The sequence below is a fragment of the Salarias fasciatus genome, chromosome 2 (genome assembly GCF_902148845.1).
Source record: "Salarias fasciatus chromosome 2, fSalaFa1.1, whole genome shotgun sequence".
NCBI classification, from domain to species: Eukaryota; Metazoa; Chordata; class Actinopteri; order Blenniiformes; family Blenniidae; genus Salarias; species Salarias fasciatus.
In genome coordinates, this window is record NC_043746.1 from 16,033,386 (window position 1) to 16,047,404 (window position 14,019).

Here is a 14,019-nt window from a genome sequence, read left to right on the forward strand (position 1 = left end):
GTTAAAAAAAAACAGCCCAGTTTTAACCCAAATGTTGGAACGGAAAAGAATGAACCCAGTTTTGGGTTACCTTTAACCAAGTAGGTTGGGTACTCTTTTTTTTTTTTTTTCAACAAGATTTTTGGGTTGAATTATTTAACACTAAAGGGTTATGCTTAGGTAAAGGATGCATGATGCATGAAGGACATAAGATGTGTGATTATAAATAACATTAATGAAATTACTCCATAACAAACTTCCCTTTCCTTTTTAATGACAAAAAAAAAGCCTCTAACCCAAAAATGATGCATGACCTTGAAAATCCTGAAATTAGGTGAAAATAATAACCTAAATATTTCGGGAAGATAAACTCTTAATATCTGACTTTATTAAAGCAGAGCGCGCGCCGTCCCACTAATAACTCACTCCCTAAACGCCCCACGTGCTTTACCGTCCCCGCGTGTTGGCCCATCTCCACCCCCCCCACTCCCTTTAAAAGTTCCCGGTTCGGACTGGAGGGCAGCTTTCACCCGGGAGCACCATGGAGCCGTCACGTGCGATCAGCGCCGCTCTCGCGCTCCTGCTGCCGCTCGTGTGCGCCTCCGCCGGGGCCGCGCAGCAGGGCGCCAAGCCGGCCGCGCACTATTACATAGCGGCGGTGGAGATCGGCTGGGACTATATCTACCTGGACGAGGCTGACCCGACCGCGGACCAGAGGTGAACACACTCCCTCCTTTACTCTCTGGACACATTTCAAACGGAGATGTTCTTTGAAATGGGAAATATTTAAATGGAATCTTGAGTGTTTTCACTTACAATTGTGTTATTGTCTTATTTGGGATTTATTTTGAAGGAGAACCAAAGATATCCCTCAGAAATACATCAAGGCGGTTTACAGAGAGTACACAGACTCCACATACACTTCTCCCAAGGAGAGAGCTGCGTGGACAGGTGGGTCTGCTCTACTTAAATTTACTCCATTTTTCCTTTTTTTTTAATTTCTATAAATCAGTAATATCAACTACAATCAAGTCGTTTTATCTAGAGTAATTTCAAAAATGGCACTACAGACAAACTCTGTTGACAACTGTTAATTTCAGAGCATCCGTGTGTCTCAGTTGTCTGAAGGATGGTCATGTGATATTTGCAGGTATTCAGGGTCCAGTGATCGCTGCCCAGGCCGGCGACAAAGTCGTGATCCACTTCAAAAATCTGGCCTCCCAGCCGTACAGCATCAGCCCGGTGGGAATCACCTACTCCAAGCATTCTGAAGGTGAGTGAGGCAGCACACAGTCACAAACTGTTCACTGGTCTGCAGCGTGATGTACTTTCACCGTCAAGCAAGGCGCTTACTCAGCTTCTTGACTCATTCTGTTATAATGTGGAAAAAAAAAGAAAAAAACTGTCCTCCACTGCTTCTCCACACGTGTGTTGTTCATTCAGTCTGAAATCATTTTTGTCAAAGCAGTTATTTATTAAAATTAATAACACTAAGCTAATCAAATTTCCACCAGTGACCACTATCAACCGAACTTTGTGGTTTCTCCGTTCTCAATAAGTCGTGTACTGATTCTTTAGAATTTCTGGAGAGCAACGGTTATCATTATTGTGCATGTGCAGATAAAGACTCAGCCTGTTGGAGTCAAACAGTCAAACTTGTTTCATCTCCAACTGTACCCCAACCGCAAAGGGATGTGGGTGAATGTATCCTGGCCTGCAGGGGACTGACAGCGTCAACGCCCTCCTCAGAGAGCGCTGGCATCAGTCCTAATGCCGCTGGAGATGTCGAGCGGTCGCTTCCTGTAAGCAGCTCATGTCTTCCTGCCGCGGGGCAGATTCCCTGAACTCAGCTTATCATAATCTGCAAAGCCGCCTCTATCACATCCAGGAACGAGACTTTTGGAGGCTTATCAAAGTGTCGCGTTAATGGTGGTGAAAAGTGTTTTTTCCTCGTGGCCATGTCCATGTCTGCATCCACGGTTTGCATTTTTTAAATGTTATTTTAGGTTTAAATAAGGTTTTCATGGATATCGCAAATATCACAGAGAATTCAGTCAAGCTGAGTGTTTTCCTGTTCTTATGATAACTGTAGTTTTCTTGCTCTGAAGTATTTCTGCTGCTACAGTAACCCGGAGGAGTCAGCCGGAGTCACGCTGTCTCCTGTGTTGCAGGCGTTGGGTACGATGACTCCACGGCAGGTCAGGAGAAGGAGGATGACGCCGTCTCTCCTGGAGGATACTATGAGTACGTGTGGGACATCAATCACGAGGACGGCCCCACCGCCAGTGACCCCGACTGCCTGACCTACACCTACTCATCCCAGGTGGACCCAGTCCGAGACCTCAACTCGGGACTCATCGGTGCCTTGCTCATCTGTAAATCAGGTCAGTGGGCTCAGCGTCTTCATTAAGGAATAATATATGGGAAAACGTACGAGTCGACCATGTTCAGTTTCGACCTTTTACTCACCCTGCATCCTGACTGCTCCTGCAGGCGTCCTCACGGACAGCCGGCAGAGGAAATCTCCGGCGTTCGTCCTGCTGTTCGCCGTGTTTGACGAGACCAAGAGCTGGTACGGAGAGGTCGGAGAGAGGGTGAGCAGGGAGAGATTCAAGAGGACGAAGGGCAGGAAGGAGTACCACACCATCAACGGATACGTCAACTCCACGCTCCCAGGTAACGAGGCGGTCCGGACCAGATGTTACACTGTGGTGCTGCCGGCTCCTCACCTCCCGCTGTCTGTGTGTGTCTAGGTTTAACCATGTGTCAAGGTCGCAGCCCCGTGTTTTGGCACCTGATCGGGGTGGGAACAGCTCCAGAAATTCACTCCATTCGGTTTCAGGATCACTCTTTACAGGTGATTTCAGCTTTTCATCAAAATAAACAAACAGAAGAAACTCAATTGAATGTGAAAAGAATGTCTAAACCGCTGAACTGCATGTAGTAGCCATTTATTTACTTTAGACTTTTGGCAAAATGTTGAATAAATAAAATATATTTTCTCCTTGGTATATCAAAGTCCACTGTGTGTTGTGATGTTTTTTTTTAAAGGTTTTGACTCATCGCAAACTCACCATAGAGGTGACGCCTTTGACCCTCATCACTGCAGAAATGAGACCGTACACGACAGGCCGCTTTCCCATCAGCTGTCAGATCAATGCTCACCAACATGGTGAGAAAGCTCCGGTCTGAATCTCTAACATAATTCAACTGGATTTATATTCTGGGCCCTGGTTGAGGTGTAATTGTTGTCATAAACAATAATAATAATAATCATAACGTTTCCACTTTTCTGTCCTTGTGAACCCAGATGGCATGGAGGCGACGTTCACAGTGGAGAAATGCCCCGAAAAAGTTGCTCCGCCAGTCCCCGACGTACGCAAGGTCAAACACAAGCACATCAAAGAGGAGGAGGAGGAGGACGACTACTATGACGACATGTTCAACACCATCAGCATTCAGCCCAAAAAGCCAGCGTTTCAGGCCAGAAGCAGCAGAGGACAGCAGTCCCAAACCTGGGTGCATTACATCGCTGCTGAAGAAATCACCTGGGATTACACCCCTCACCTCTCAACCGCTGACAGGCAGGGCCGATAGAGAAATGCAAAGTCATGATCACTCCACACGTTGGAACTGACTCAACACCTTCTTCTCTCTTTTCTTCAGTGAGATGCAGTCCAGATATTTGCTGCCAGCGCCTCATCATTTAGGCTACACCTATAAGAAAGTGGCATATGTGGAGTACACGGATGAATCGTTCACTCAGAGGAAGAACCCCGGCGCAGCGCTGCTGGGTCCACTGCTGAAGGGAAAAGTCAACGATCAGTTTCATGTGAGTGCATCAACTATCTGACGGTTTCATTTCTCTTCCAAACAAAATGAATAAATCAGGATCAGGCACGAGAGAACCTACGTAGCAATTTGCTTTTCCAAAAAAATTGTCTGGTCGTCTGCTTTTGATTGATCATCTGGTGCGTTTTGTTTTCAGATCACATTTAGAAACATGGCCAGCCGACCTTTCAACATATACCCCAATGGTCTCAGCAAGATCTATCCGCTGCAGAGATCCACCAATGGTAAGTTGCATCTGCAACATAATGTGAAAAAAGCGGCTTTAAATTCAGCCAACATAAGGATCATTGTGTCAGAACATTCTGACAAATCTGTTCTAATCTCACGATACAGAGGCAGAAAAGGACTTGCGATCAATGGAAGTTCCCCCTAATGGGACGTTTGGCTACGTCTGGAGGCTGACAACAGACGACGGGCCCCTGGAGGGCGACCCCACATGTCTGACCCATTTGTATCAGAGCACCATCTCCCCGGAGCGGGACCTGGCCTCCGGGCTGGTGGGCACCCTGCTCATCTGCAGGCACGACGCCATCGACGTCAGAGGAAAACTGGTGAGGAGGGCACGGGTGTATTCAAGAGTTGTTTAATAGAGTTTAGTTTCAACCAAATGGAATAAAACGTCATGTGTTGATTTCCGGCCGAGTGCAGTTGGGGCCCGATAAGAAGCTGAGTCTGATATTTGCCGTGTTCGATGAGAACAAAAGCTGGTACTTCAACGAGAACATGCAGCGGTCCCGTGAGAACTCGTCCTCCACCACAGACCCCGAATTCTACGACTCCAACGTCATTTACAGTGAGTCCAGCCCCGGGTCACATCTGCCTGCAAGTCTGTTTATCAAGTTGAAACTTAAAGGTGCTGTAGGCAGGATATTGCTAGTCAATGCTAATTTTTCTGTGTTTTCTTTGGATTAAATGTTAGAGTATCCATTGATAATCCTTTAGGAGTGTAGCATAATTGCACTACCGCGAGGGCGCAGCGTTTCCATCTGTCTCTGTTCTGAGCTGAAAAGCAATCTCGACCGCTCCAGGTATCTTTGACCAATCAGAAGAGCCCCTGAGGCTCTAACCGTGATTGGCCGAGGGGCGTTCGTCGCACGTTCTTGTGGGAGGGGCTTAACTTGCGTGAGGGCGTGATGTCAGAGAAAACAGGACAGGATTGGCTGTGCTGGGTTTCAAATCGCCATCTTAGATGGGTCAAATCGCCATCTTGCTTAGGTAACCCTAAGCAAGATGGCGGAGATGCAGAATCCTGCCTACAGCACCTTCAGTAATTTATCCGACGTACTTTAGAAATGAAAGCGTTTCAGGAGTATTGGCATTCCAGTGATATGTTACTTTGTGCAGTGAATATAAACCCGGGTTTTTTGCCTCCTCCAGGTGTGAACGGCATCATGTTCAGCAGGCGTCAGTTTGTCATGTGCAAGTCCGACGTCCTCTTCTGGCATGTGGTCAGCGTGGGCACGCAGAGCGACTTCCTCTCCGTTTACTTCCCTGGGAACCTGTTCCAGTACGACGGCCTCTACCGGTCGGTCCTCACCCTCTTCCCCATGACCGGCGTGACTGTTCCCATGGAGATGGAGCTGATCGGTAAGGTGGAGGAAGTGTGATTATAGGTTTTCCAGAGTAGCTGAATTTTACCTGCATTGGAAATGGAAAAAAAACAGGCAGGTGAGTCAGCTGTGGTCTTCCTGCAGGTGAGTGGGAGATCAGCGCCTTTGACAGCAGCCTGAAGAATCGAGGAATGAGCATCCGGTACACTGTTCGTCCCTGCAACAGCGGAGAACTCCCCCTGGTTGATCACGACGAGAACGAAGACCTCTCCGACTACCTGGACGGACCGGAATTCCAGGCGAGGGGCTTCGGGCCCCAGAACGGCACCGTGTTGGTCAAAGTGTGCAAGAAAGTCCTCGGCGGCAACGTCACGCGGCCGGTCAACTCCTCTGGCCTGAACGTCACGGAAGAGCAAACGGAGGTGTGTCAGCTGAAGAGAGTGGTGGTACCCAGCGTGAATGCCTCCGACGAGGGAATCCCCCTGGACATCCTGGAGGAGCTGGAGACGGACCGGGAGCAGAGGGCACCTCAGAATCAGAGCGAAGCCGAAGAACACAACAGCGTGAGGCAGAGGAGACACGCAGAGGGAAACTGGACGGAGGAAGACGAAGACGTGTCGTCCGGGGCATTCGAAGGAGGAGAAACTACCGTGAAGATCGAAGGAGAAGATGCAGCCAACTTGACTGATGCAGACGTGGAGGAGGTGAAGGCCGAGGAGCAGAGTGAACCGCAGAGCGAAAAGAACGAGACGACAGGAGGACACAGGGACGGCAATGAGATTTTATCACACAGAGAATCACAGGAAGACGAGAGGATCTCAGCTTTGGAATTAGCTGGCTCGGAGGACATGCATGAAAACTCAGTAACACAAAACTACGTTCAGTCCAAACTGGATCCACTAACAGATTATCTTCTGGATCTGGAGTACAACTTAACTTCTACGGTGGACAACACAACGCTGGACCTGTCCCTGGAGTACGATGACTACAGTGAGGAGGTACTGTCTGAAGACACTGGTTCTAGGGAGTTTAAAAGAAACAATTTCTTGAATGCCAGAAGTTAAACCTCGTGATTAAAATGGGGTTTTTTTTTTAATCCCACAGGAGAATAGCACATCAGACCTTTTCGCGACAGATTACCTGGACATGCGCTCTGGAGAGATCAGACCTCGCCACTACTACATCGCAGCAGAGGAGATCATCTGGGACTACGGCATCAGAACTCCACCGCAACTCATCAAAGCCAAGTACAAATGTTACTTCATACAGTAATTTAACCGTATTGAAATTATGCTGTTTCGTTATTGTGTTGAGTTCTTTCCATGACAGAGAAATTAATTACACCAGAGCCTGAACTTAGTTTTGAGTAAAGATTTTAACGATATAAATTGATTTTCATACTTTCATTCATCCATAATTCAGAAGTCTACAAACCTACTTTTACCATTTCACACTAATCGATTGCATCAGTCCACTACATCCAGGCATAACCGAGGTAACAGTTTGACTGTTGAAGTTACTCATGTTGTTCCTGTTCCACATGACAGTCCAGTAGAGTTGTTCACCATTCAGTCGGAGCAGAGAGCAGTACAGATTCCCTTGTTTCCTGCAGTGAAATGCGTCGAGGGATGAGAAAATTCCTGCCCGAGTACAAGAAGGTGGTGTTTCGAGCGTACCGGGACAAAGAATTCCTGCGTCCTGTAGGCAGAGGGGAGCTGGAGGAGCACCTGGGAATCATGGGACCTGTCATCAGAACCGAGATCAACGACCTGCTAACGGTGAGAGAAACGGCTTCGTGTTGTTTGTCCCTTCATGTGAAAGCGCAGTGAACGCCGCGGTCCTACAAAACTGTCCAGTAAGCTCCTTTCCTCCCTCTCATTCTCTTTCCAGGTGACCTTTAAGAACAAGGCCTTGAGGCCGTACTCCTTCCACCTTCAGGGAGTGTACGACCGAAGCCCGGAGACCAGCTTCATCCAGGCGAGCTCGTCCTCTGCCTCGCCCGGGGTCTCGGGAGAACCCGTGCCCCCCGGAGAAACCCGCACCTACAACTGGAGAGTCACCTGGAAACAGGGACCCACCGAGTCTGAATTCGACTGCAAGACCGGGGCCTACTACTCCACCGTGGACAAGGTCTGCGTCAGTCTTCACATGGTCATCCCACATTTACACACCAGGAGTGGAAACAGCTGATTTCTCGACTCTCTTCCAGGACAGAGACCTTAACTCTGGACTGATCGGTCCTCTGGTGATCTGTAAGTCTGGGACCTTGCAGACTCACCTGAACACGCAGATCGGCATCCAGGAGTTTTCCCTGCTCTTCCACACCTTTGATGAAACCAAGAGCTGGTACATGGAGGAGAACCTGCAGCGGTACTGCGCCCCGCCCTGCCAGGCCAACACCGCCGACCCCTGGTACCACACCAGCAACACGTTCGCAGGTGACGATGACAGTTCTGCCGTCTGCTTTTGTGACTCTCGCTTCTCTTTTTTGGTTTGACGTTTACAAAAATAAAAACAATTTGTATTGAAGCAATAAACGGGTACGTGGCGGAGACCCTCCCCGGTCTGGTGATGGCTCAGCGCCAGCCGGTCCGCTGGCACCTTCTGAACGTGGGAAGCGACAGAGAATACCACGCTGTGCACTTCCACGGTCTACCTTTCACCGTTCACGCCAAAGAGGAGCATCGAATGGGCGTTTACAACCTCTTTCCTGGTAATTACACACACACACACACACACACACACACACACACACATAAACACACACACACACACATTTTTATTTCTCCCTCTCACGCGCTGTTACATAATTTATGAATACATCCTCTGTTAATACTTGTGTAACGGCATTTGAGATACAAACAGATGCTTTCAGAAGTCTCAGTATGATTTAATTTAGCATAAAACAAAAATTGCAAGGCTCATGTAAATTTGTTCAGCGACACAGTTATTTCCAAAGAAGAAAAATATCCGCTATGAATGAATGTCAGTCAAAACATGTATTTTCTTGGCTGATTGACGGCAAATTTCTGTCACAAGAAGGTTCACAGCGTTGTGCTCGTCCCTCCTCCAGGTGTGTTTGGCACAGTGGAGATGAACCCCCCCACGGTGGGCACGTGGCTGGTGGAGTGCACCGTGGGAGACTACCAGCTCGCTGGCATGAGAGCCAAGCTGCTGGTCTACAATCCACGTGAGTTTCACCTGTTTGTGAGTGTTATGGTTCAGACTGACTGTAGTGTGCCATACAGTGTCTCAGTGCATCGTGGTCTAACCTGCAGTTTGCATGTTCTCACAATGAATGCAAAAGATTTGTCCAGATACTACGACACTCCAGTTTTTTTTTTTTTTTTATGCAGTTCTCTGTTGATCAAATATGGGAGGTTGAATCCAACTCGGAAATGAGAATGAAAACAACAAATCCCACCCTATATAACCTCACAGCAATCCTCTACAGTCTATGTGTTTATATTTCATCTCAGGGTTCAGCCCTATATATTACACACTCTAATATACATTATTAAACTGGAATCTTGCAGAATGTGCCTCGCCGCTGGGAATGAAATCAGGAAGGATTGAGGATTACCAGATCACAGCGTCAGATCACATCGGTAAGCATTCGAGAGGGAGGGGGAGGGGGCGCTTGGAGACGTTGTTTTTCAACTCAACACAAAGAAGATTTAACCTCAGTTAAAAACTAATAAATGGCTTATCACTAATACTCAGTTCATTGAAAATTAAATTGCTTTTATGAAGCTGCCCATGGTGAGGTTGCACAACTCATAACTGTGTGTGTTTGTGTTTGTGTAGATTACTGGGAGCCAAGGCTGGCGAGGCTGGACCAATCCGGTTACATCAATGCCTGGATGGGCAGAAGCAAGAAGTCGTGGTTACAGGTGAGATATATTGATCATATCGGTCGCCTCATAGTATAACTGACTAATTAACTTTTTTGCCAATATTGTGAGATCTGCCTAACTGTGTGTGTGTGTGTGTTTGCAGGTTGACCTTCAGAAGCCCACCCTGCTGCACGGGGTCCAGACTCAGGGAGTCAGATCGAGGCTGCGGGGCCACTATATCACCTTCTTCAGTGTGTCGTACAGCCTGGACCAGGAGACCTGGACCACCTACAGAGGAAACAGCAGCGGGAAGCGCTACGTATGTCCACATCCATCAGTGCCATTATCTCTGAGATCAGTAAAATCCAGTTTCACTGGTAGAAATCAGTCTGAAAATGACAATATGTTAGGAGAATATCTGTCATTTAGTTTAAAGTCTGAACTGAAATAATACATCCCTCTAAATTATAAGCAAGATGGAGGCTATAGTTAGTATTTTGATTCCTTCTTGAGTTCTGACTTGGTGTAAACATTTGAAAGCTCTCCATACCTTTTTCCTGAAACCAAACCATTTGTTTGGTCCTGCTGTAGAACTTCCATGGAAATCTGGACAGCTCCAAGGTGAAAGAGAACCGCTTCTCCCCGCCATTCGTGGCTCGCTACATCAGGATTCAGCCCAACGGCTACGAGAACAAGCCCGCCCTGCGCCTGGAGCTGCTGGGCTGCGACGTCAACAGTGAGTCTCGCCGCCCGTGACGGGACACGTGAACGTGATGGGAACCACTTCACAACCGCCGTCGTGTGTTTGACCAGGCTGTTCGCTCCCCCTCGGACGCCAGATGAGGCTGATCAACGACAGCAGCTTCACTGCCTCCTCTACTTATTCCAGCATGCTGCTGAGCTGGGGCGCCAATCTCGCTCAGCTCCACAAAAAAGGCAGAGCCAACGCCTGGAGACCAAAGGTGAACACACACACACTCGGATTTCCAAATACACTTAAAATATGAAGTGCATTCAAACATCTATCGGTTGCAGTCGCTGCCAGTATTGTGAACATGCATGGAGAAGTCTAAACACATGCAAATCTTTAAAACTTCCCTTGATCCTTCTTGTTAGAACACTTTCTCAAGACCTCGGTTTTCTCTATGAACTGTGCCAGTGACCTTCTGCCGTCGTGTCCCGCTGACCTGAAGTTCTTCCGTTTCCTCATCGCCGCTTATCGTTCTCACACTGTGCAGCACGTCGCTGTCGGTGGGGTTTGTCCCTCAGCTGAACCTTTACACCGTCCTGTCAGGTCACAGAGAATGTTGGCCAGCTGTTCACCATAATGACAGCAGAGTCCCGCACAAATAACTGAGCGTTACATTTACGGATCTTTCTTCGTCCTCGGGAGTGTACAGATGGGATAATTCATGGTCCTGGATGTAGCCTGAAGATAAAAGTCACAGTTTTGAATCCACACGAGCTGTAACTTTGATTCATTTTGTCTTTATTTATGTTATTTGTTACCAACCTCTCTCTCTGGAATGGATCAGTTGAAAAAGAACAAAGGGATTAAAACTGCCAGAACATTTAGAGTGGATCTGGCTTCGGCTCCTCGGAGCTCTGTCATGCCCACAGAGCAGTGGAAAAAAGGCGTCCGTGCCAGGAGAAGTATTTTCCTAGTTTCTCAGTCTCCTCCGGTTAATGTGGGAGAGGAAGTGGTGTGGTTTTTCCTTTTGGCTCTCTGTTTCTGTTTTCTTTGTTTTATCTGCTGCCGCTACATTCAGCTGCATGTGTCTGCTTCTGGACTGTTTTGTCGAATGGTTGTTTTTTTAAAACACTCCCTTCATACTTTAACACCAAATAAATCACATTTCAGAGATCTAATTCCGAAAGAGAAGTTAGTAAGCATAAAAACAGTTCTACTTTCTCACATGTGCTTGTGAAAAATCATGTAATACCTATTTTTTTGCTTTCCCCTCATGAACCCAGACCAACAACCCTCACGAGTGGCTGCAGGTGGACCTGTGGGCGGTCAGGCGCATCACAGGGGTCATCACGCAGGGCGCGCAGTCCCTGCTGACCAAGCTGATGGTGACCGAGTTCTCCGTCACCGTCAGCCGCGACGGAGAGTCCTGGAGCAGCGTGCTGGAGGAGCGATCCCAGAGAGAGAAGGTACGGAGAGCACGCTTCACTCCAATAAGAAGAGGAGGGGGCCGTGTCAGAGCTGCAGTCCGTCAGACCGGCCTGACTCAGGGGGTTTGCTCACGGTGTCCTCTGTTGCACTCTTTCCTACATTATCAAGTGAGTCTTTTTTTAGGAGCTGACTAAAAGAGTCCCATTCACGTGTTTTCACGTTTCACTGACACACAGTGTGCTAAAGGCTCCCATGAGTCCTAAACAAAATAACATGATTCATCTGTAAACGCCCAAACCTTTTAACCAGGGTGCGCTCTGTGAAGAAATCAGATGGTTTAAGTTAATATTTATTTATTTATATAAAACATTATGCAACATTCAGTAGGCAGCCTCACTGCTGCGGTCAGAGTCCAGTCCATCCTCTGTGTTTTCTGCTTTAAACATATTTTATCATGAGAATTTAAATGTTCCCTCTGTAATTCTTTAAATCCCCCGTCTTTTATGGTCAGATCTTCAGGGGAAACAACAATCTAGACGATGAAAACGAAGAAGCCCTGACCGTGTTCGAGCCGCCGCTCTTCGGCCGCTTCCTCCGCATCCACCCGCGGGGCTGGATCAACGGGATCGCCCTGCGCCTGGAGGTGCTGGGCTGCGACGCGCAGTAGACGGCGTGACCCCGCCGCGCACGGCCGCCGCCGCAGCTTTCACTTCCAGAGGCAGTTTGAGTTTACAGGACGTTGGTTTTACTTTGACATGTAAGGAACAGATTTAATTGTTATGAAGAGCAGCACTTGTTAAGTTATATGAAAAGCAGTCAGAAGCTATTTGTTTTTTTTCTGTAGCCACAAATTTTATTACATTTTCATCAATGAGAGATTTGAATGTTGAAATTCACTTTGTTCTTTAGGATACTTTAAATTAAATGCAAATTGTCATTGAAGAAAATGTAGTTTCAGTTCAGTTTTCAACACATCAGTGTAACTACAGAGGAAGCCCTTTGAATGTAAGCATGTGTAAATATTTCAGACCCAGATGGATGTATACTGTTTACTGGTTGTTATGTATATTTATGTTCTTTTTGGAGTATCTATAAAACAACAAATATAAAACAGTTTGAGTGGTCTTTCTCTTCTTGCACATTCCTGCTGCTCTCTATACTTTTTCCCCGTCGGCCTTCGGTCCAGAATCTTCACGCATGAGGTGTTATTTTGGCTTATCCACCTCCACCAGGCCTCTTCTGGCACAAACAAGGAAACACTCAGCTCCAGCATTGTGCTGCTGCAAGGTAAAATACGCGCCGGCATTCGGCAGAGGACAAACGTGTCTGCTCGCAGACAAGAGGGACGATTAGATTCGAGAACAGCAACATCAACAAGGTGTGTGCATGCTTGTGTCAAAGCTGTATCTTTGGCTCCAGCGCGTGATGGCAGCATGAAAACACGGACAGAGTGTCGTTTATCAGCTCTTTATCAGGAAGTTTCCAGGCGGGCGGGCAGGGATGGTGTTTTGCTTGGAGGACGGAGCGATGGCGGACGGGGTAGTGGTGCGTTTTGCCTGGCAGTGGCACCTCTGAATATCTCCCCAAAAACACACATTGTCTGTAATCTTGAGAAGAGACTGACCACCTGTGTTGCTCCGTGGCTGAATGAGACTTGAGCTGAACCAAGTGAAACGGAGGCGGCGTCCTGCTGCCCAGGTGCCACCGCATCTCTGCTGTGTTCACGTCCTGAAAGAGGCAAGACAAACACAGAAGTTCCCCATTCTGCAGAGATTTCACTCTTTTCACAAGACAAAGTTAGGTAATAGTTTTCTCAGTTTGTTCTCCTTTTATATGGAATATTAAGACGGGTGTCATTCACTTCAATTCAGCTTTAGTCATTTCTGGGCAGTTTTACAAACAAACCCAACATGAGTAAGAATACGTGACTGCAAAAGGAAAAACCTCATTTTAAAAGGAAGAAAAATGCAGAAGCAGGCTCTGAAGTGGCAGCGTTACGGCATTCCGGTTGTGGTGAGAAGAGAAAGAGAAAGAACAGACAGAGAGGCTGATTCTCCGAATCAGCTTTAAAATGTTTCCTTAAACTTTTCAAACAATGAAAATGAATTTGTAATCGCTCTGCCAACAAGGGAGCCGAGAAAAATTGCAGTTTTGGGCAAAAAGTCAATAGAAATGAGTTAGTGCCAGACACTTAATTACTTACAAACAAATATGCAAAGATTTTGATGAGTAAAATTTGAATTCACTGAAGGCTCTGTTGACAGTGCAAAAAAAAAACAAAGATGTAAATGTTTCTGTGTTTTGTGAAGACGAAAAAAACACAAAGGGGAAACACAGGTGTCTTTTTTAAATGTTATTTATTTTTATTTAATTTTTTTTTTCATTTTCTGTTTTAACTGGAAAAACAAATGAAAAACAAATGAAAGAATGATATACGGATCTTTTTTCCATTTCACCGTTTAGTGGATTTAAACTGCAAAGTTGCAGGTTGGATGCCCCGTCGTCATCTGACCAAGTGTCCTTGAGCAACACGCTGAAAAGTAAAACCTGCTCCCATGGATGGGCCGAGCGTCTGTCACCACTGGTGTGTGAATGTGTGTGTGAATGTGTGTGTGTGTGTGTGTGTGTGTTAGTGGGCGAATGCCTCCATCAATGTAAAACAGTTTGGGGTCGGCTAAAGGTT

General features: G+C 47.0%; 1 protein-coding gene across 1 annotated transcript; it reads left to right on the forward strand.

Annotated features, from left to right (window-relative positions):
* Positions 1–520: 520 nt before the first annotated feature.
* On the forward strand, positions 521–12,428 carry f8 (coagulation factor VIII, procoagulant component). The gene is made up of 27 exons (XM_030113972.1): positions 521–696; positions 833–930; positions 1,130–1,252; positions 2,151–2,363; positions 2,473–2,655; positions 2,733–2,836; positions 3,031–3,151; positions 3,290–3,563; positions 3,646–3,811; positions 3,968–4,055; positions 4,165–4,382; positions 4,480–4,624; positions 5,209–5,418; positions 5,526–6,379; positions 6,486–6,628; positions 6,994–7,159; positions 7,272–7,511; positions 7,591–7,819; positions 7,912–8,094; positions 8,455–8,571; positions 8,918–8,989; positions 9,189–9,274; positions 9,381–9,536; positions 9,809–9,953; positions 10,031–10,179; positions 11,192–11,374; positions 11,848–12,428. The coding sequence occupies exons 1-27, from the start codon at positions 521–523 to the stop codon at positions 12,001–12,003; spliced, it is 4,998 nt and encodes a 1,665-aa protein (XP_029969832.1). The 3' UTR covers positions 12,004–12,428.
* Positions 12,429–14,019: the final 1,591 nt, after the last annotated feature.

Bases quoted from the DNA above. Each gene is read 5' to 3' on its own strand.
- f8 (XM_030113972.1), top strand. From the start codon at position 521: ATGGAGCCGTCACGTGCGATCAGCGCCGCTCTCGCGCTCCTGCTGCCG. The intron at 3,152-3,289 runs GTGAGAAAGCTC...TTGTGAACCCAG, and splicing joins GATCAATGCTCACCAACATG to ATGGCATGGAGGCGACGTTC. The intron at 9,537-9,808 runs GTATGTCCACAT...GTCCTGCTGTAG, and splicing joins ACAGCAGCGGGAAGCGCTAC to AACTTCCATGGAAATCTGGA.